Source organism: Manihot esculenta, chromosome 17 (genome assembly GCF_001659605.2).
Source record: "Manihot esculenta cultivar AM560-2 chromosome 17, M.esculenta_v8, whole genome shotgun sequence".
NCBI lineage: Eukaryota > Viridiplantae > Streptophyta > Magnoliopsida > Malpighiales > Euphorbiaceae > Manihot > Manihot esculenta.
In genome coordinates, this window is record NC_035177.2 from 27,708,370 (window position 1) to 27,731,063 (window position 22,694).

General features: G+C 31.4%; 2 protein-coding genes across 3 annotated transcripts; both read right to left on the reverse strand.

Moving 5' to 3' along the window:
* Nucleotides 1-2,151: 2,151 nt before the first annotated feature.
* LOC110605255 (auxin efflux carrier component 4) lies at nt 2,152-6,021 on the reverse strand. The gene is made up of 6 exons (XM_021743688.2): nt 4,489-6,021; nt 4,090-4,372; nt 3,913-3,998; nt 3,148-3,305; nt 2,966-3,042; nt 2,152-2,871 (listed from the first exon to the last, which is right to left on the reverse strand). The coding sequence occupies exons 1-6, from the start codon at nt 5,747-5,749 to the stop codon at nt 2,805-2,807; spliced, it is 1,932 nt and encodes a 643-aa protein (XP_021599380.1). The 5' UTR covers nt 5,750-6,021; the 3' UTR covers nt 2,152-2,804.
* Nucleotides 6,022-15,970: 9,949 nt separating this feature from the next.
* LOC110604708 (homeobox-leucine zipper protein HOX3) lies at nt 15,971-19,011 on the reverse strand. Of its 2 annotated transcripts, none has more exons than XM_021742988.2 (4): nt 18,714-19,011; nt 18,195-18,391; nt 17,994-18,073; nt 15,971-16,618 (listed from the first exon to the last, which is right to left on the reverse strand). In XM_021742988.2, the coding sequence occupies exons 1-4, from the start codon at nt 18,799-18,801 to the stop codon at nt 16,276-16,278; spliced, it is 708 nt and encodes a 235-aa protein (XP_021598680.1). In that variant the 5' UTR covers nt 18,802-19,011; the 3' UTR covers nt 15,971-16,275. The 2 variants fall into 2 exon arrangements, with proteins under 2 accessions (XP_021598680.1, XP_021598679.1); XM_021742987.2 differs by having other exon boundaries at nt 18,195-18,394; nt 18,714-19,010.
* Between the last annotated feature and the right edge of the window lie 3,683 nt (nt 19,012-22,694).

A 22,694-nucleotide genomic window follows, 5' to 3' on the forward strand; every position in this document is an offset into this window, starting at 1 on the left:
TGGAAAATGATAAAATCAATATTTATAATAATAAAATCATTATATATGTGATAATTATTTATAAGAATTTAAATAAAATTTTTTATTGCAAAATAAATTTAAATAAAAGAGAAGCTTCATTGTTCTTTCGGATCTTTTTAGAAAAGGATTAACATGAGACAAAGTGTATCGTTTTAAGGGCAATTAAAATTTCATGCTGTGTTAAACAAAAACAACAAGAATCATAATCGATGTTTGACTCATGCTAATTAAAAAAAAAAAACAAATTAATTAACCAAAAACCCAATAAATTTTCAATTTTCAATGATGCTTCAATGAACTTAGCAATCCACAAGGCATACGTGGCCCAAATTTTTATAGAGATGGCTCAAATTTCTCCAACAAGAAAGAAAGTTCCCACACGTTTGGGGCTAAGAGCCATTTTGTTTTGACCTCCCTACAATCCCACGTGAGAGAGCACCGTCCGGCCAGCCGGCGTCCACAGTGAGTGGTTGTCTCTCCACGTTAAGACAGACCCATCAGTTTCTCTCTGGGGCATGTTGGTCTCATTTGCTTTAATTGCCATTGTTGATGGCTTAATTAATAATAATTAGTGGAGATTGTAATTAATGGATAAGATCTTTTACTTTGATTTGGTGGCTAATTGTGAAGTTTCATAGGGAAGGTAGAGTTTCAAAGCTAACTTTGTGGAGCGTATGTCTCCTTCTAATGCTACAATGCACCAATTTCAAATCTTGGGTTGCCAATTTGTTTGTTTGGTTCATGAGAATGTTGGTGCTATGTGGAGAGATTTTGCCAATTTGTTTTGACCTCCTTCTAATGACATAAAAATCATTTAATATATTTTATTAAATGATAAAGCATTTGGATATATCTTTTATTAATGTGGAGATGGTAAAAAGTTAGGAGCAGCCAAATACCTAAAATGCAAGACTCATCTCATGATCTGATCTAATGCTTTGATTGTTCAAAAGATGGTATTTGTTGTTGAGGCCAGATGGATATCAACACCTTTTGACTCTATACCTCCTAATTATATATGATGCATGACTGAGATGTAAACTTGAGAAGTCACGTGACATTGTTTTCACTATAAATTATTATAAATATGTATATAAGAAATAAAAAACAAATAAAATCTCAAATTAAATTCAGAAAATTTAGTTCAATATAATTTTAACACATCATTTAAAACATAATAAAATTTATATATTAATGTAAAATTATAATTTTTTTTATCGATTAATTTATATATTCGGATGGGTGTAAAAACTTTTCTATGTGATCCAGCAGCCTAGGGTTGAAGCTTAAAGAGTCCTTGGTTGGGTAGGGTAGGAGAGTGGGCGCATCAAAAGCAAAAGTAAAGACAGCTGCTTTTGACCACCACCTTTCTACTTAGGTATCTCACATGTTCAATCCTCCTTGCCCTTTCCCCCCAAGTATATAGCTTAGCTTCTCTAGAAGCCACCCTATAAAAGGCATTTCTGCCCAACATCGCTACAAAACCCACTAACTAGCTTTAAATAATTTCTGCTTTCAAAGATCCTTCTCTTTTCTCTAATAATAATAAATAAATAAATAAATAAAATCCTCCATAATTTTCTATTTAAAAAATTTATTATTTAATTTTTATAATATAAAAAAATCACTCGATTTTAAAAAATACAATAAAATATTTTTAATATTTTAAAAAATATATTAATTAGTTTCTATTAATTTTAATCGTTAAATATTTTACTATTTAATTTTTATAATTTTAAAAAACTCATTACGTTTTAAATTTTTACTATTTAGTCTCTTTAAATTAGAGATATTTTAAAATTTTTTATAATATTTAACAGTTAAAATTAATTAAACGATTAATTAATATAATATTTAAAATATTTTAATATATTTTTTAAAATAATAAAATCAATTAATAAATTTTTCAATAATAAAGAGGGTATATAGTAATTTTTTTCTTTATATGGATTGATTTGATTTAAAGATTTATGGAGTTCAAATGTATTTGAAGAAGTCAAACCTCAAAAAATAATTTAACTAGGAAGTGACTTAAAGAAATTATTTTAACTTGTAAGAAAAACAATGCTAATCAATTAGTCAAAAGATATCGTGATAAACTTTTCCTAACTTTGAATTAACAAGTGAAAATGATTAATTGACTTTTTTTTTATCATAAACATCTTATATAAATTACAAATAAGAGGAAAAAGACAAATACAAATAATTGCCAGTTCTATGGACAATCAAAAGCCAAACACTAAGAACAAATTAAACTAATACAACAAAAGGAAACGAAAAAAGGCAAAAAAAAAAAAAAAAACTACCCTTTTCTCCTCTTAATATCTTCTAATCCAATTCATCAATCTTTTTTATTGTCGTTTTGTAGCACAAGGAGAATAATTAATATTGAAATCAGACTTTACATGCACTAACGGATAGAAATGAAGAGAAATAGATTATCTCTTTTGCCCATGTTTTCTTCTTTCATGTCTCCCTTATGCAAAGAACGGCCTTCAATTAATTCTTTAATTTGCTCCTTTTCATCTTACTGGGTGCATTCTCCTTATATCAGGGCTTACAACTAAGCTAAAATGTTTTTTTAGCTCCAAGAATCTTGGAACCTTTGGCAAATTTCTTTGTATTAAATTCTTCTTTCCTTGGGAAATCCTCCTCTACTTCCAACATATAGGGCAGTCAATGCAGCTAGCTAGCTATGCCAAGCCAATAAGTGTGACCCACTATCATTAGCAATCAAAATTCTCTTCATTTCTGCTCTATTTTGTGGATACCACTGAGAAAAATCACAATCCAAGGAGAATGTAGTAGACAAGGGTAATTGGTAACGCTATTAACATTCCGAAGATAACCCTGAAATTATTATATAAAAAGAATAAATTTGTCATGTATATGGAACAAAAATAAATCACTGTACATATAGATAGAGCTTTAATTAATTTCTTACGCAGTGCTAAGGATGGCTGGATGGACGTTGTACTCTTTGGCAAACACAAATGGAACAATTCCTTGTGGTAGTGCAGCCTATTACACGTAACAGTAATTAATCATGTTAGGTGATGAACACTGATATAGTAATAAAAAAAAATTGTAATGACATAAATGGTTGATGCCAAAAGTGAGTTTGACCTGAACAATAGCGACATGGAGAAGAGTACCACGCAGGCCAACAGCAATTGAAGCCGCAGCCATCACTGCAGGCCCAGTAAGGAAGCGAACAGCCATAGCAAATGCAGCCACCGAATTCCCACAGGCAATTATCTTTGGTTGTAAAGCCATAAACAGACCTTTAATTTTCACCAAAATATAACAGCCCAAATCAGTACATATACTCTTAGTAAAGCATACATGTAAAAAAGTTGAAGAAGCACGGAGTCCACCATCTATATCTCTAATTTTACTGAATTCAACAACCTTCACCGAAACGGTCCGAAACAAGCATCTATCACAACTGATTCCCACCGACCCCGGACCAAAGGGAAACCGGCCCCATGTGTCGGGTGGAGAATCTAGCTGTGGTTTAAAGACCTCTTTGATTTCTTTAAGTGAGGACAAAGGCTCACAACACAATTGGATGGCTGCGAGCTGGGTATTCAAAACCTCAACTTCAGATAATGTGACCATCACTGCTTGCCAACCCCCACCGTACTGCCGCCCTTCACACTATATGATGTGGTCAAAATTTCGCCACATTTGAAATACTTGTACTGCTATAAATTTTATCCAAAAAACTTATGGCATTGCTTTCTACAGTTGTCCATGTTAATGGACTATCAAGCTCTCTTTTTTTTTTTTTTGAGGGGGGGGGGGGTGGCAGGTAGAAGAAGAGGATACCAAGGAAGGCTAAAGATGAATTTTCAATGAACAATAACAGGAATAATTATGACCACTCACCTAAGCTGAACATAGCCATTCCGAGGCCAGCATCAGAGAGTATAGAGATGGATTTCTCTATTATTTTAGGCATAGCCACATGCCACCTGAGATTAAATCCATATACAGAAGTATTAATCACTGTAACTTAAATATCACTGCAGATTTCAGAATTTTGATTTGATTATATACACTCACCGGAATGAAATTAGAGACCAAACCAAGCCAATGAGACTGGAGTATGTGTTTGGATTCCGAATCAGTTTACGCCATACCATGATCAATATCAGACGGGTCATCACACTTGCTGGAGGCATCTGTTTGTTGCCTCCAGACTCTGGTGCTCCGGAGGTTTTGGGGTGGAGCTCTGCGGTTGAGCTCGACCCCAGTTTGTTAAGTCCAGTGGGTCCCCCTTTTTCTCGCCCTTCATCTTCTCCTTCTACTTTACCAGCAAAACTGAAGTCCTCGCCAGGAAATTCTCCTGCATGTGCAATGGATTTAACATTTGAGAATAAAATTAGACAATTTTTAGATTAGAATAAGCATGAATGAAATTATATTGTTAAATGCGTAAGTTATCAATAATAGAAATTACACCTTTGGATTCACCATTTTGTGGGTGGTCAGCAACTAACATCCTGATCTCCTTGGCTCCCTGGTCGGACCGGCCAGATGGCTGGGATGCCCCAAAATCGTTCCCTCCAAATACGTCGGAGACCGGCGAGGCACTCGAGCTCCAAACAAACATGTGGAGCTCCTTAGCGTCATGGTTTGCTTTGGAATTCTGTTGCTGAGGCTGCTGCTGCTGCTGTTGTTGCTCCTGTTGCTGCTGCTGAAGATTCTTGGTGTTTTTTGTGGAAACCGTTGAAGAAAATTCCGGATTTGGTGCTGGATAAGATGTTGGCACCGTTTGCGCCGGATAAAACCCGAATCTTGGAGAAGAATTTGTAGCCATTGGAGCACAGTTTTCTTCAAAGTTTGAGGGCCGAGGAGTTGGACCTCTTGAAGATTGTACCGAGTACAAGTCCGCCGGACCAAAATTTGAGAGTCTTCCACCGGGGAATCCCTGCACACCCATCATATTATAGAAGTCGGAAGTGTTAAAATTAGATCCTCTTGGGGTTGGATTTCTTGATGAACTCAAGCTATAAATCTCAGCGCCAGTAAGATTCGAGGGACGAGGAGTCAATCCAGAGAAAGAACCAGGCCCCAAAGATCGCCGCGAAGCATTGGATTTCCTCACCGTCACATGCAGCTTCCCATCATCACCAATCTCAGCATCTGTTTCCAAGAAATCTCTACCGTCTAAAGAAACAACATCGGAATCTACCTTAAACGAAACAATGGAAGCTGCAGTTTCAGGGAATTGCTCCATGATCAACATCTTGGCTCCTCTGTACTCAAAAAGAAACAAGAGAAGAGTGTACCAAATGATACACTGCAAAACCACCACCTGAACCATGAGGCTACCGGAGTACTTGCCGTACATGGCAATCAACAAAGGAATGCCCATGACTAGCGTGTTTGGAAGAGTAGATAAGGAGAAAATCGTAATCATCCATTCTAAACTTCCATTTTTAGTGAAATTAGTCCAAATACCGAGAGCGAAAAGCATTATAATCTTTTGAAGCGTATCGGCGGCAATGAACCGGAAATTCATAGCGTAAGGATCGTTGCTGGAGATGAAATGGAAAGACAATAGCGGCACAGCGAAAATAGCGACGAACCGGTTGATACCTGAGCACTGGTCCGGGCTGAAGATCTTCCACCAGCGAACGGAGCCATAGGCCAAGATCATAGCAACATAAAGAGGAATCACCGCCGTTAAAACGGTGTAGAGATCTTTCCAGCTAATCATGATGAAATAGTCTTCTTTCGCTCTATGTGGGTAGAAGAAGAAGGGCAAAATGGGGATAAAGAGAAGCAAAAACCGTTAATTAACTAACTAGTCTGCACTCTGCTGAAGCTACACCTGCAGTGCACTGCTTCAGATAACTCTATATAGACAGACAGACAGAGAGAGAGAGAGAGAAGAACAGAGTAATGTTATGAAGAGAGAGTGAGAAGTAAAGAGAGAGATATATAGAGGGAGAGGGGAGAGAGAGAGAGGTCAGTGGCTATATATACAGCCATATGGGAGTGAATACAGTGATTGAGAGAGGAAGCCAAGGTGAGTAATTATTTTCTAACGAGGAGGAAAACGCCAAAACGGTGGCGACGGGACCAGTTGGTATGGCAACAGTAGCATTTAGAGCTTTGCCAAGTAGAGTATGGCTTTGCTTTATAAAAAAAATAAAATAAGCTTAAGGAGTATTGGCTCCAATTATGAAAATAATTTCTTCCATTCATTTAACCAGAAAAACTGTTAAACTGCTCGTTTCAATACTGGCAGATGAGAATGAATGGCTTTGTGGTTGAGTTTACTACGAGATTGTTAGTATTTTTTTTTTACATGGTAAATTACAGGTCACCTCTTCGATAAAAAAAAAAAATTACAGGTCATGTGAGTGTGGGGTTTTGTAGTTACGTGGACACTGTTGCTTTCCTTCTGTGAAAAAATTTTCACGTTGAAGTTGAAAAGCTATAGAAATAATAATAATAATAATAAAGAGTAGTGTGGTCCAGTTGATGGTGACTGTATCACACCAACAATGATTTTTTACTCTTGTCATTGAGAGTTGACATGCATATATTTCTTAATGCTTCGCTTAATTTCACTTATTTTTAATTTTTTTATTTAAATTAATCTAAAATTTTTAATTTTATTAAAAAATAAGAAACTTATTTATCCCAGTTTGGTCGAGTCATTAAAGACATTTTACTTAGTTGATAAATCCAAATTTTATAAATCCATATTCTAATTTCATACTTCAAAATTTTAAATAACAATAAATTAATTAATTAAGAAATCTAATATTAAAATTAAGAATTAAGCTTTCTATATTTTGAGATAAATCAACTAAAAAATCTTTATTTTTAGGATAAATTGAAGTTAAATTAAAACTTTTAAAACAGAGAAAACAAAATTTAGAAATCTGAGCTAAATTAAATATTTAGCTAATTTCCTTATGTGCCCAATAATTTAATATTAAATTAATAATTTAATTATTTTGTTTTAAATAGAAAATAATAATTGGAGAGTAAAATTTGAAATTTTTTAAATTTATTGAGATGCACTCTCAGCTAGGAAGCCTGAGAGCAAGGAGGAAAAGTCAAGTTGTAGCGACTCGTTTAGGTGAAAGAAGTATGACGCTTTACCAATAGTTGAAACTCAATCAGGAGACGTTTCGGCTTATATTCCTACTAATGTAATTTTCATATACCATTTTAATGGGCGAACAGCCCAACCTTTGGAACATACTACAGTCCCATGTGGCGAAGAGCCGACATCGAGGTGCCAAACCTTCCCGTCGATGTGAGCTCTTAGGAAAGATCAGTCTGTTATCCCTAGAGTAACTTTTATCCGTTGAGCGACGGCCCTTCAAATTAAGATGTCTCTGTATCTTATGTCAAATTACAAAAAGAAAATAAAGACGAAAAATAAGAATTTTAGCTGTGAGTGCAATAATTTAATTATTTATATAAAAAAAATTTAAACCCAACATATTTCTTATAAAATATAAATTAAACAATGTAATTATTACATATTATCATTTTCTAATGCAAATTAGGTACACCCCGAGAAGCTCTCGCTCTATATAAATATGATTAAATGCAGATTAAGTACTTAACTAAATTTAAAAAAACCCTAATTGATGGAACAATTTGTCCAAACAGTACTCAATATGACAATTTTTTTTATTTAACTCATTCGTTGGATTAATTTAAATTTGTAATATGTAAATTTATTAAAAAATAAAACATTTTTTTAAAATTTTAAATGCATTTCATATTTAAAATTTAAATTTAAAATTTTTAATAAAAAAAGAATGGTATTATTTTAGCTCTGCACGAAACCAAATTACAAAGTATATGTAATTTGATGGTTTGAAATTGCAAAATGCATAAGTTAGAGTTAGGTGAAATGATGTGATGCATTTAATTGATGTGTTAGTAGTTGAATATGATGCAGGCCTGAGTTTGACCCACAAGTGCAGATTCCTTCATAATTAATATAAATTTAAATTTGATGAAGGTCAAAAACTTCTTCTCCAACCTCCTCTCTTCTCTGTCTTCTTCTGTGCCTAATTTAAAACAATCCCATGAGCTCTCATTGTACCTCTGTTTTCTATATGGGTGGGTATCCTATAATTTCTTAATTATATTCTACTATGTGTCAATGGTTTCTGTCACCTATTATTTTAATTATATGAAGAATTGAAATTGACTTTCATTAGATGTTACACTTGCCCTTCTCCTAATCAGATGTTTAATTAGTTCCACCACTGATTATGCTAAATTATTGAAAGTTTTGAAGAAAGCCCTTTCACTTGCTGAGAAATTTGCATTGGTTTTGATAATCTGAAATTCAGAAAATATGATTTTACAATGGGTTCTGTAAAATTGAAAAAACTTAGACCTAGAGGAAATTATTTCTCCTTTTATATGTTTCCTTTTGTCTGCTAGTGACGTGTTAATAGAACGTATATTATTGGACCACCTGTCCCTGCTACGTTGATACAGACATGCGAGGGAATCAGATTTCTATCCCATGCATAACGGCCCTTAATTCTCCCGGACGTGTATGCAGATGGTCCCACAAGGCGAAGGGGCTGAACTCCCTCCTAGTTCTGGGCTGGGTCGGAGGATGAGATTAAAACTAGGCCCGGAGGGAATCTGTCCATCAGGCCGGAAGAGCTAGACCGACCTATTTGAAGAATCGAACTGGAGCCCAGTCTTTAAATTGAATGGATTGGCCCTGACTCTTGGAGGAGGCTTAGTAGCCTTCAGACTATGAGCTGCCCTAGTGGGCCTGGCCCTAGACTGGATTGAAGAAACCCAGCGATCATAAGGTTCAACTGGACAGACATCTTCTTCGATCAACGGAAACTTCTTCTCACTATTTTTTAACCTTCTGCAAAATATTCATATCAAGAAAATATTGGTTTGTTTTCAGGAAAAAAGTAAAAATAATGATTGATTCCCAATTGCACATATGATAATTATATAACAACAAGATCTTGAGTGTAATGTTTATTTACCTTTTTTTTTTAATCTAAGTGATATATTTTCATTCTGCCCAGAATCTGTGAAAGAATGAGGGACAAGCAGAAAATTTTCTTGGTAAAAAGACACAAGACAGAAGTGATTTTTTTGGTTGTAATCTCTAGACTTTTCTTTGCAGATGCAATTCCTTCCTTGAGAAAAACGTTTGGTGATTAAAGCTAGCTTGCTACAATTATTAAGAAATGTTTTGTATCTTTGTTTTGGACATTTCATATATATAAAGCATAAAAATATGAAAGTAAACTGTTTATCAATTACCAACCCACTGTTTGTAACTAAAAATATTCTCTTACTTTAAATAAAAATTTTAATTTAAAAAATTTTCATTTCAAAACAAAATAACATTATGCATCTTTTATAAGAATTCATTTTATTATTTTTTTAAAATAAATCATTACTTAAAACTCTTAGTCTTTTTCAACTTCTGTATATCTCCTTCAAATTCCTTATTTGATTCTTTCAAATTTCTTGAAATTAAGATGATAAAGACATGGGTCCATGCATGCACATCCATTTGAAAATTTCACCTTGCTATTCCTTGTTTATTCTTTATAACCATCATTGAATTTTCTTGACAGACGATAAAGACATGGGTATGCATGCATGAGGGAATAAAAAATTAGGGTAAAAAACAAATAAAAGAATATAGACAATCTTATACAAAGATTGTTCATGCATTCCTATTTCTTCTATTAGAGTCAAATTGTAATAATAATAATAATAATTTTCTTTTTTTATTTTAAATGAAAATTGGAGGAGTAGAATTTAAAATCTATGTACTTATCATCAGACTAAGTTTGTGAATACAATAATAATATTTTTTTTTTAACACCATATAAAAAACTTAAATAACATGAAAATCAACACAGTTGGATTATAATTTGACAAATCAAATACTTGGATTATAATTTGACAAATCAAATACTAGTTTGAGAGATTATATTAATCCTAAAAAGGAAAGAGATGTGGAGCTAATGATTTGGATAATTACATATAAATTAAGAAACAATAGAGGAAGAGAGAAAGAGTCGAGTGAGGAACATCAGTCACATTCACATACCTAAAATATCAGAGACCCTTTTCCTCCTCCATGATTGAATATCATGTCACACTAGCTAAAGCAACATCTTTTTAGCACTCAAACCATACCCACCATAAAATTCTTTCCTTGGAAAATAAAATTAATTTTAATAATAAAAATCTGAAGAAAAAAAATTTTCAGTTGGATATGTCGGTTAGACTATAGCTGCCCTAGAAATCCACAGTTAACTAATTAATATTTTTTAAAAAAATTTACTATTTATTCTCTGAATATTGATATTATTAATAAGTCAAGTTTTTACATTTTTAAAAATTTATTAAAATATTTTTATTTTTTTTATCTCTCAACGAAATAGTTTTTTCATTTTTTTTTGTTAAAAATAGATAAAGAATGAAAGAGAAAATTTTTAAAGTTTAATTTTACTCTTAAATAAAACCTCTTATTTAGTATTTAGATATTTCTATTATTAACAAGTCAGAAATTTATTAAAACGCCTTTATTATTTTATCTCGTTAATGAAATAGTTTCTCCTTATTTAAAAAAAAAAAGAAAAAAAAAGAAAAAGAAGAAGGAGAAGACGAAGATGATGTTGAAGAAAAAAAAAGAAAAATAAAGAAGAATAAAAAGAAAAAAAAGAAGAAGAAGATGAAAAAGAAAAAGAGGAATAAAAAAATCGTCTTCTCCTTCTTTTAAAAAGAAAAATTAAAGGAGAAGAAAAAAAAAATCAAAGAAGAAGAGGTGAAGGATAGGAGAAAAAAACAGATGATAATATGATATGTTGCTATATTTTTAATGGAAAAAATAAATGGAATAAATATTTTATTAATAAAAAAAATTAAATATATTTTAATATATTTTTAAAAATATAAGAATTAATATATTAATAATAAAAATATTTAAAGATTAAATTGTAAATTCATCTGTATTTTTACCAAAAGTTTTAAATTTAGCTTAAATCTCAACAAGCAGGTACGCAGTGATTTATAACGTTAATTTCAATATCAGTAAGTTAAAATTTATAAATAATATTTAAGTAAGTTCGATGTTGTACCAATGCACAAGTAGTGATTCATGCTGCTGATCATACGATGTACTTAAGAATATGCTTCAGCGGCTGCCAAAGAGGAGTGTGGGCCTTTAAGCCCAAGAGTGCCCTCGAATAAACTAAAAGCATTGAAAGGTTTCTATCCAATGTTTGGGGTCCACATGTACCTGACCACTAAAGCAAAAAGCACCTAAATTTGTGGGGAACACAAGCCATTAGCCGGACACGTGGCAATGCACATGCACTACTACCTTTTTTTTTATAAGGGCCACCACGCACGTGCACATCTGCAACTATAGAAAGACTTGCAGACTCTAAACGCCAAAACCCTATCATCTCCTTAATTTCCTGTTTCCCCCAAAACCTTCCATCCTTCTTTAGTCTTTTTTTTTTAGCCCTTCTCTTTTTAACTTTCCTTTTCTTTAATAATTTGCTTGGAAACAGAAAAATCCTCAACTTGGTATTGATCTTTAATATAGCCATCAAATTTGCCCATTTCTTGCTCCACTTTCATGCTACCAAAAGCAAGACACATAAAGAACCAAAATTATTTAAAAATAGCATTGCCTGCATAAAATATTTGTGGTTTCCATTATTATGTTACAAGTAAAGGTATTATTTTACAATCCTAATTTTTTATTTATTAAAATTTTCGCTTTTAATTCCCTTTTATATATTAAAGTGTAATTTTTTAATATAAATTACTCAGTATTTAAAGCCCAACTACGCCGAATAAGTTTGATAATCGTTGAGTCTCATCCACCCTAGTATGGTCAGACCAGGTCACCTGCGAGTTCAGATCCAGTGAAAAGAAATCCAACTCGGTGATGTGACGTAAGGAGAAATAACAGGTTCAGTTATTTCGCAGTCATATCCGCATGCGCGCCAAAGGGAATTAAATGGCTGTCTGGCGTGGAGAGGAGATCTGACACGTCCGTACATACGAGTCTGAGTGACAGAAACAGGTAACACTGTAGCAAAAAAGTTGTTAGACGTCATTAGCAGACAAAAGGGAAAGGGATAAAAAGAGGGGGATGTCTTCCTCTCCATCTAAACTTACAACATAAATCTCTATTCTCTGAATTCTGAATTTCAAAATATCAAGTCTATATTAAATGAAACAAATCACTTTTTCTTAAATTTTAAAAATGTTTCATAAGATTAAACTTGAAACATTTAATTAAGATAGTGTGTACTCGTGCTATCTCATCAAAGTTATAAATGTAATTTTTTTTAATTATTATAATTAGTGTATATACATTTGAAAATTATAGTTAAATAGTTACACTTTTGCTACTAATTTAGGTCTAAATAATTACTTTTTATATTAAGTTTATGTTTCAAATGGGATATTTTCCAAATAAAAATCAGGGGTCAAATTAATGATCATTTTGCCTTACGTGACATGATAGGTTCTTGAAGAAACTAATTGCTATTTAAATTTACTAAATTAATTGATATTATTTCTTAGTTTGATGGGCAGATAGTGTTCTTGCAAATGTGCTGTTGGAAATCTTATGAGCATCAATATGGTAATAATAGATGCTTTCATGGATTTCAGATTAGATTTCATATCAATCTCTCTTTGTCTCCTTTTCATTGTTGCTAGCATATGCCATATATATGATATTTCGAAATAGCCTAAAGCACATCACTTCAATTTTTCCCCCTTCAAAAAAGCTTTTTTCTTTTACATGTCTACATATGTTTATCAGTATTATCTATAAAACCTAACCACAATCCAATCATGTAGCTAACTTATTGGATTGTTATTTTTGACATGTTTGCGTTGAACACTTTTCCTTTTATCTATTGCTACATCTTGAGGATTCTTCATTTTTCGAAGTTGCTATACACAGTTTATTAATTTGAGTGTCGAAATAGTTATTATTAGACGCCAACTAGTTTATTTTTTAGTATATCTGCCGTATATATTTTTCAACGGCACCATAATATGCTAGCAACCTAATTGCTCTCGAACCACTGAATCAATTTATATCAATAATTTATAGTGATGTAGATGTGATGGGTACAAAAAAAGGTAACGGAAAGAAAGCATATTACTCAAAGTGGCCATATATCTTTTTGTGCAACCAAATAAAGGTGTTCTTTTTTAGCATATTGCACAAAGCATAGTTTTTAGGGCATGCGTAAGTCAAAAAGACGTTAGCTTGTCGGCCCATTGGGCCTCTTTCCCACCATCACCACACACCTCTCCATGCCTCTAATTCTCTCCTTAGGATTCCCTCAAAATTAATGTCATGCATGCATGGAGGATGGAGCCACCCACTAATCCCATCTCTCCTTTTCCTAAGCATAAGAAAATAGCTGCGCTACACATGACCAACACTTGCCTCATAATTACATTTGTTGGATATCATGGCTCAACCCTAATTTCGATTTAAATATTGAAGAAAAAAAAGTGTTTGATTAATTAGATGAATTGTCAATTCCACAATGATCACATATCCTCACCCTTTTGTATATACCTATCTAGCTAGCCAGCAGTTTCCTCTCTTTATCCTTCCCCTTTATCACTTTTTTCAGGGAAGATAAGGCATCGATTTCTCATTCCATGTTAATCTTTTTGGCTAACCCAATGCACATCCTTAATAGAGAACCTTGGACCATGCACAGTCCAAGGTGGTGGTGAAGATGAGCTGTTGTTAATGAGGCTTACAAGACAGTGCGGTAGGGTTGCGCATGAAATGAACATATGCCCAAAAATCTTGTCAAATAGAATTTTTATATGCATGTATTTATCCTTAGAATAATAGAAAAGTAATGAATCTCATCCTATCAATTCGTTTAGGACATTATTTTAATCTAAATTCGAAATTTGAGTTCCCAAACAATGCCTTAATTATTATTCAAATTAATTAACATCGTCCTTGAAGTGGACATTATAACTAAACAATGGATGATAAACTTAATTAACAATGTGATTTGATGGCATCATATCATCTAATTAAGTTCACATGCATGGTAATGTGGACTGTTAAACCACCTTAACTTATTGGTTTCACACGTGATTATCTTCTGAATTTTCCTTGATCTTGAGCCGTGACTAAAACTAGATGATAAGCTTATCTTAACAAACCAATAAATTAAAGTATTGGAGAAGTAAGTTTGGAGCTTGTTGGTTGTTTAACTAATACATTTTATAATGTTATTTATTTATTTATGGATTCTAATTCTAATGGAATCATGTGAAGAACATTCTGTTGAGATGGTGTCACTGGCCATGCATGCATCCTCAAACACTACTAGTTTCAATTTTATATGTAGTTCTTCACAGGGTATGATCAAATTCAATGAATGAAATTATATATGCTTATTATTCAATAATCACCCTCTTCATATAAAACTAATCAGCCTCTTGAAGAGGACTATAGCTGTTAATTAAACAATCTGAATGACATTATCTCTTTGGACTTCACCCACTAATTACAATCGAGGAATGAAAAAGACAAGGAAAACATATTTAATGAGAGGTTGGAGACATGTTGAGTTTATGTTTTGAGACATATTGCATTGGAAACCAAAAAAAAAAAGCATGAATATGTTTTCACCAGACAAGGTGTTTCTTCATAAAAATTCTATATTTTTAATATTGTAAGGAAAGAAAGTAAGTTGAGAAAAAAGAGGAAAGGAAATCCATAGCAAAAAAAAAAAAAGACAATAATTAAGTGAAGTATAGGTAGTCAAGAGCACAGCCTGTACCTAATAAAAGAAGGGTTGAATTTCAACAGCATGAAGATGAAGATGAAGCTGAAGAAGTTAGATTATGGGGTATGTCCTACAATAATAACGTTAATTGTAGGGCAAGATCTTTGTCTGAGGCAGGATCCAGAAATGTCCCTTGGGGCTTATGTCATGTGAAGAAATGGGAAAACTTCTCCAAGATTCCAATACTTTCTTAGCTGTGGTGCCTCCAAAAGTCTCCAGCTCTTGATTTTGCAGGATTTTCTAGTTTCCGGCACAACAATTCATGAACATATCTCTAGCGTTCTTGGACATTGTCGACGTTTTCTTGGATAAAAAAAGTTTGCAGACAAAACGAAGCTGAAGCTTCTTCATGTTCTTCCATTTATCATTTATTTTTATTTTATTTACATTAGGCTATATTCATAATTTTTTTATTTTTGAATTAAATTAAATTTTTAAATAATTAAATAAAAATTTAAAAAAAATATGTAAATTAAATATCCATATCACTGCATGAATCAAAATTCAACCCTTAGTCAAGGCATAGCCCTTAAAATTTTAAAGAGGAGAAATGGTATTGGGTCTAGATTAGGATTTGGGCCTCCAATAATAGCCTAGAGCTATCTTTCAGGGAAATTGGGCTTGAGGTTGGGCCCTATGTAGATGGCTGACCTTTCCAAGTTTCATAACTTGGAGTTATTATAGAATATTTAGCACCAATAAACAGAAATGAAAAAGGGAACTGGATAAGAAAAAATTTTAAAAAAAGAACCAAAAATTACTGATTCTTTTAAAAGAAATTCAGAAGGCTAATTTTGCTTTGAAAAATAAGATTACTGTTCGATTTGTTCTTTTGATACTAAAATCTTACCCTATGATAATCTTTGAAGAGGCTTGTATGCCACAAGTTGGAATAGCCCTATTTGAAAAAGTAAGCCTTGCCATATGCAGCCGAAAAAAAAAAAGGCTTGAAATTTAGTGCATAGACCAATGGCAATTCCTAACTCAACCAAGCTAATTGATGATATATTCAAATTTCTCAATAAAATTTAGTTTTTTTTTTTTGTTATTTTCCTGGTTGATGTAAAAAAATAAAAGGGTTTAAATCCACGAACACGTAAAATTAATCTCTCAATATATATATGAAAAAGAGAAAAAAAGAAAAATCTAACATCAGTCTATCAATCAATTAGTTACTTGTACATGCATGGCTCCAGCAATAAAATAATTGTTAAAAGAAAAAAAAAAAGTGGTAACAAGCAAATTATCATATGTAGATTAGATACCATATACGTACGAGTATACAGTATCTATCCCATTCATTTTCTTTCCTTTGTTGTGTGAACTACTATGAACATTCCTCTTGACCTATTTTTTCTTCTTTCAAAGTAAATTAATAATATCATTAATCAAACCAGAGCGACTAACAAGCTGCAGAAGATTGACGAGATTGCAGGAGTGGTGTTCCAACTTTAGAGGACAAGGTGGCGGCTGTGGCACGAGTGGTGCCGTTGGTGGTAGTGGTGGTTCTGGTGGGGGCCTTATCAATAGTGACGGTGGTGGTGACACGTTCACAGCTTGGACACATAGTGAGGGTGGATGCTGGGAGGGGCTCACAACTGTGAGGAGATATGACAGTGGGAGGCCCTACTTTCATGGCCCGAAGCTCCTCTACTTCCCTTTGTAGCCTTCTGTTCTGCTCTGTTAGCGAACCAAACCATCTCTTCAAGTACTCGCATTCCATCTCTGTCTGCTTCAGTTTGCTCCTGTTTTTTTCACAGCATTTTTACTTATTATTCAAACATACAAACTCGAAATTTTCTAATTAGTTAATTATATGAAAAGAGCTAGATTTTATATGTAAAATAATTCAAATAATCATTGATTTTGTGACACTCCTTTTCCAAGTACAAATGATTGCAAGCATACACAGACCTATTAGGTGGTAGCTATAATTAAATGCATGAAATAAAGTCTTTGCTTTATCATTCATTAATTTAATAATATTAAGATATTCTTTAGAAATATAACTTTCTTAATCCATAAATAAAGATTTATTCTAATACTAGGAGTTAATTTATTATTAGGGTTTTCATATAGATTTATTTTTTAAAATAATATTATACGATGAAATTACACGTAATAACAAAGCATGTTATTATGCATGAGCTAATCCAAATTAATAATGAGTAAAAGAAAGATATTAGGGTTACGATCTGAGTAGCACACGAGGCCAAGAAAGAAACACATCAATTTCTCAAAACCAACATGATTAATCGAATTAGTTTATTAAATTGATGACCTAGACACAACATAATTCTCAAAGGGGAGCTCCCCATGAACGTGTCCAGAAAGGAACTGGAAATCCTTTCTTTATTTCTTTCACTTATCCACTCCTTATTCTATTTCTATTGCAAGAGAGGAGAAGGAAAAACCTTAATTATTTTGATAATGTGATGTGCATGCTATTGCCTGGATATCTCGGCAGCGATCAGAAATTAGGGAGAAATTTTACTACACAATCTTGCATGTATACTAATTATATTATATTTATTGATTATAAAGATTTTTAGCATCCCTTTTTGACCAAGGAATTAATGCCCGTAAACCCATAATCCTTTGAAATGTTAAAATCTAATTTAGTTATCAAATAGTATAGATTTTCTAATTCCTGGTCAAATTTCCTCATAATTAACCAATAAATCCCAAGTGACATAAAACAGAAATATGATGAAGCGATATATTTATTAGAAACATCTAATAATTTGCCTATATATAAATGACAATTTTTTATATATAAATTCGAAAAGTATTGACCCAAAAAACTAGCTAGCCAACTCCATAAAACCTGCAAATATTTGTTTGGATATATCATCCAAGCCTGATTCTTTTTTTAACTATGAAATTTGAAAAATGACCAAAGGGAATCTTTAAGAAAATAACTACCAAAAAGATCGTTTTCTACTTTATGGAGGTACGATGTATACGGGTAGAATCTGATTCAAATTATCTTAAATTCCGTCAACTTTAAAGTCTATCCTAAATTCTTAGCCACCATAAACAATTTTGCGAGGCCACCATCAAAATTTAATATCACCTGAATAGCATATATACACAAGGAGAGTATGTATAGTACAGTACCTGGCCCTACGGTTTTGAAACCACACCTCAACTTGTCTTGGCTTAAGCTTCAACTGCATAGCCAATGCCTCTTTCTGCCTCTGCAGTGACCCAAGAAAGAACAAGAAAAGTAATCGATGATTGTTAAACATAATTTAAAAGAATCCAAAAAAAAAGTTTATATATTTGGAGAAAGTTGGAGGTGGGTGGGATTTTTTTTACTGGGTTTAAGGTGTGGTGATGCCTGAAACTTTCTTCAAGAAGACGAGACTGTTCCTTAGAGAGACGGAGCTTTTTGCGAGGAGGTGCTCCGTTAGTAATTTCCTCGTCATCATCCATAGAAGCAGTGATCCATTCTTCTACTGCTGTTGATGGTACTTGGTTTATGTCCAAATCTCTCACTCCACAGCCCCCTTCACCTGCTGTCATCATTTGTATATACGTTCAGCCAGAGTAAATATATATGTTTAGCACCAAACAAATTAATATAATATATAGATATATGGCCATCACTCATGAGCTAGATCGAAAGGAAAACAAGAAGGAAAGAGAAAACGAGATCTCAATAAAGAAGGGAAAAGAAGAACACGGAAAGAAAATAAGTATAGGAGATCGAGTATATCTATATGAAATCTAATTAGCCATATTAGAATCCTTTAAATATAAAGAATCACAATCAGATAAATAAGTAAATATATACATAGAGAGAGAGAGGTAGGGGAGAAATGGGTTGTGGGTTACCAGATGAAGGAAGAGAGAGGGATGAAGAGAAGCCAGGCATGGATATGGTCAACTCCAAGCTAGAAGAGCTCGTGGGTGAAACAGCCATGAAGCAGATAGCTTCAGCTTGTAACAAAGAAAGAAGACGATGAAGAAGGGAAGATAAAAGACTGATCTTTGTACAAGGGAAAAGGTAAAGTTATATATATATATATATATAATTAAACAAAAGAAAAAAAATTAAGAATTAATAAGAGACAAATGAGAGACGAAGCAGAATATGATGAAACGGAGGAAAAGGGGAGTTAGCAATAAAGGTCAAATAAAAACTAGCAGAGAAAAATAAAAGGAGATGAAAATTGATAGATGGGTTTTGGTTACGCTGAGTTTTGGTTACTTGGGGCTAGGGTTTTTGACTGTGGTCGTCACGTCAAAGACACTGACCCATCTGATCAAAGACACGTGTCTCTTGAATGGAATATGGTGGGGGTAGGAGAACAAGCGGCAGTATTCTGTTTTTGAGGTAGAGGATGAGAAAGGATATAGGTGAGTGTTCAATGGTCAGCTTTGAAATGATTGGGAGTGTAGACTGGGGCTTTGAGCCCCTCTCTGCAAATACACCAATTCTGATTTTTCAACATGAATTTTACTAAAATAAAAAAAAAAACCTAGTTTTTCAAATTTCTTATTAACTAATATTTCAAAAATCACATTGAATGGATACATTTTGTTTAATTAGACAAAATCTATTAATTTAAAAAATAAAAAAATAGATTCAGAATAAAATTTCAGTTGAAATTTAGACTTGAAACTTCAAAATCTGACATCACAGAGCTGAAGCTGATTAATAAAAATATGATATGCAGATTTAATTAATGAGTAGCATCTGACATTCATTGCCCTTCATGAACCGTTCCCCTTATGATTTAATCTGGGCCATTGGTTGTTCACTTTTGAGCAGATTTTGCGTTTACATAATGAAGAAATTAATGGTGTTTCACCTGCTGGCAGGTACGTATAAGAGAAGGAATTCTAACGCTTTGTTTACATTAATGCAAAATAGAGATAGAAAAGACATCTGATTTTATCTGTCATTTAATGTTAATTTATCTAAAAATATTTATTGTTTTTAAAACAAATTAAAGAGTACTAAAATTAGAGAGATGAAATGCAATTTAATCAAGTTAAGAGTTATTTTGCTATAATTAAAATGATTTAATTATTTTTTTAATTATAAAAAAACTTTTAAATAAAAAATAAAAATAAAATAATAGAGTTTAAAGGACAAATAAAAGTCAACAGATATTGATTTTGGACTCATTTATTTTGTAGGAATTAAGTTCATTTGTGTAAATGCCGTACTCCTCTCCCACCGTACTTTTTATTCACTTTTATTTTTTTAATTATTTTAAAATTATTATTTATTTTTTATATTATAATAATATATAAATTAATTACTATAATCTTATTTTATTTTTAATAAATCTCTTAAAATATTTTTTAATATTTAATAATATACTAATTAGGTAGCTCTTCATGTCACTGCCTTTTAACTTCTTTTGTTGAAAGGTCTTCTTGTTTGAACTAAACAATTATTATTCAAAGCATTCAAACCATAAATATTTAATTGTTAGTTATAGACTTTGGGAAATTTCCTTTCTTTTTCTTTTTAAAAAAATTACTCATAATTTTGTATTAAAATCCAATTTATTATTGTGTTAACACAATAACATAAATTATGTGTTATATATATATATATATAATATATATATTGAACTTAGAATTAGAGATTGAAGAAGTAGAGTCTGAAATCTATCAGATTTACTTAAATGCATTTATCACCTGTTTAAGTGTGAGTGTTATTTATTATATATATTTAAATTATAATTTTTAAATTCAGGTTAATAATTTAAAATTTGTTATATATATTTCTGCTAACATATTATAAAATAATTATTTAATTATGTTTTCACAAAATAAATGCTGCTACATATATTTTTATTTATTTTATCTGGAAAATGTTAATATTTATTTGAAAAATTTAAAAACTAGGCTATGAGGAACAAAGTTTTATTTCTGGGAAAAGAGGCAAATATTTGACCCCTAACTCAAATCATATTCACCATATGATTTGATTTGAGTGAAATGCATGAAAAAATTTAGGGACTTTAAAAAATTATAATAATGAATTTTTCTTGTTATTTAATGAATTTAGAATATTGAGTTATAGGAATATACAAATCTAATCCAATTATATTGAAAGAAGAGAAGAGACGAAAGAAAAATAGTCATGCACCATTGAATTTATACTTAATTATGGCAAAATTTGACCCGTAATATATTTGTTCCACTAATTTAAAAGTTGGTAGTTGGTCAATCAGCATATTGAATGGATTGGTAACCAAAAATAATCCGCATTTATAATTTTAAATATTTATATTATTTAAGTAAAATTAAAATAAATGAATTAACATTTTAATAGAATTATTAAATAATTTAATTTTATAAAATATAAATGTATTTTATTTAAGTATTTTTAACATATAAATAAATTAATAAATTTTTTAAAAACTTTTAGAGATTTAGTAATAATTTTCCTACTAAATATTGTGCTCTCACATTTCATGGTGTACTAAACTGATTTTCATGACTTTTCAACTTTTTTTTTTTTCTCTTTGCTTTTGATATTCTCAACAAAACAGAAAGTAAATTAATATTTTCTCTTTACATAAAAATAAATTTACTATCTTTCTAATCTAACTTATACACTTTTTATTATAATATTTTCATAGTAATTAATTTTTTTTCCAATGCACAGTATTTCTTTTAAGGCTCAAGGACAGATTTAGAAGATGTGGCCGAAATACATTTAGAAAGTATAATTCTGAACTAAAACTAATCAGACCATTAAATCAAATCAATTCACAACATAGAAAAATCAAGACTCGTCCAAAACGCTCTAACCACTGACGGTTCACCACATAGAAAAATCAAGACTTGTCCAGAAAATCGTGTGTTTTGGTTGGTTGGTTACTAGCAAACAAAGTGTAGAGGAGATGCAATAATTAAGATACAATCTGTAGTAGATCTTCATATCTTCTCTTGCATTCTAATCTTTTGCCTAAATATTATATTGCTCATCATATCTTAAAAGAATATTTTTAGCTACCTATGATTTAGCCTGCTTGGATTTAATATTTTAATATTTCATTTTAATATCTATGTATATTAATTTTTAAATTAATATATTAAATTATAGTGAGTCTTGTCTTATTTTAAATAATGTGATATCTTTTAATGAGTTTAATGCATACCATCAAATGAGAAATTTAATTTAGCATAAATTACATAGTCTAAATGTTTATAAAATTCAGCTTAATTGTATTTCGTTCCCTCCATTTTATTATTACTTTTATTTTATTTTTTTACGCATATTAAAAAAATAATTTTTTATTATATTTATTTTAAAAGTATTAAATTATTTTAAATATTAAAATATATTTTGAAAAATTTCTTAAAAATAAAATAAAATAAAATAAATTTATAATAATCAATTTATATGTTATTATAGTGTTAAAAATAATAGATAATAATTTTAAAATAACTAAGAAAGAAAAGATGAAGAATATCTCAATATACCTATTTTTCGGTTATTCATCTCCATGGTGAGAATGGAGAAAACTATATTTCATTGTAAAGCGTATTAATTATTATGAACTAAGATTCAATAGGGTCATCAGATGTGAACACCTGAATTGTGGTTTGATTTATTGGGTGATGAATGAATTGCGATTAGTTCATTGAGAGAAAAATACCTTTAAGATTTCATACGGGTTCTTTCATACTTGGTCTTAGGAAGGGATATGCAAAATATGAAAAAATAGTTAGGATCTATTGGGGATGCGCCAGTAGAGACCATTTGATACTCAAGTCAGATTTGGGACTAAACATAGAGAAAAATAAAACAAAAAGAAAAAGAGAATAGAGAACTTATGAGAGAAG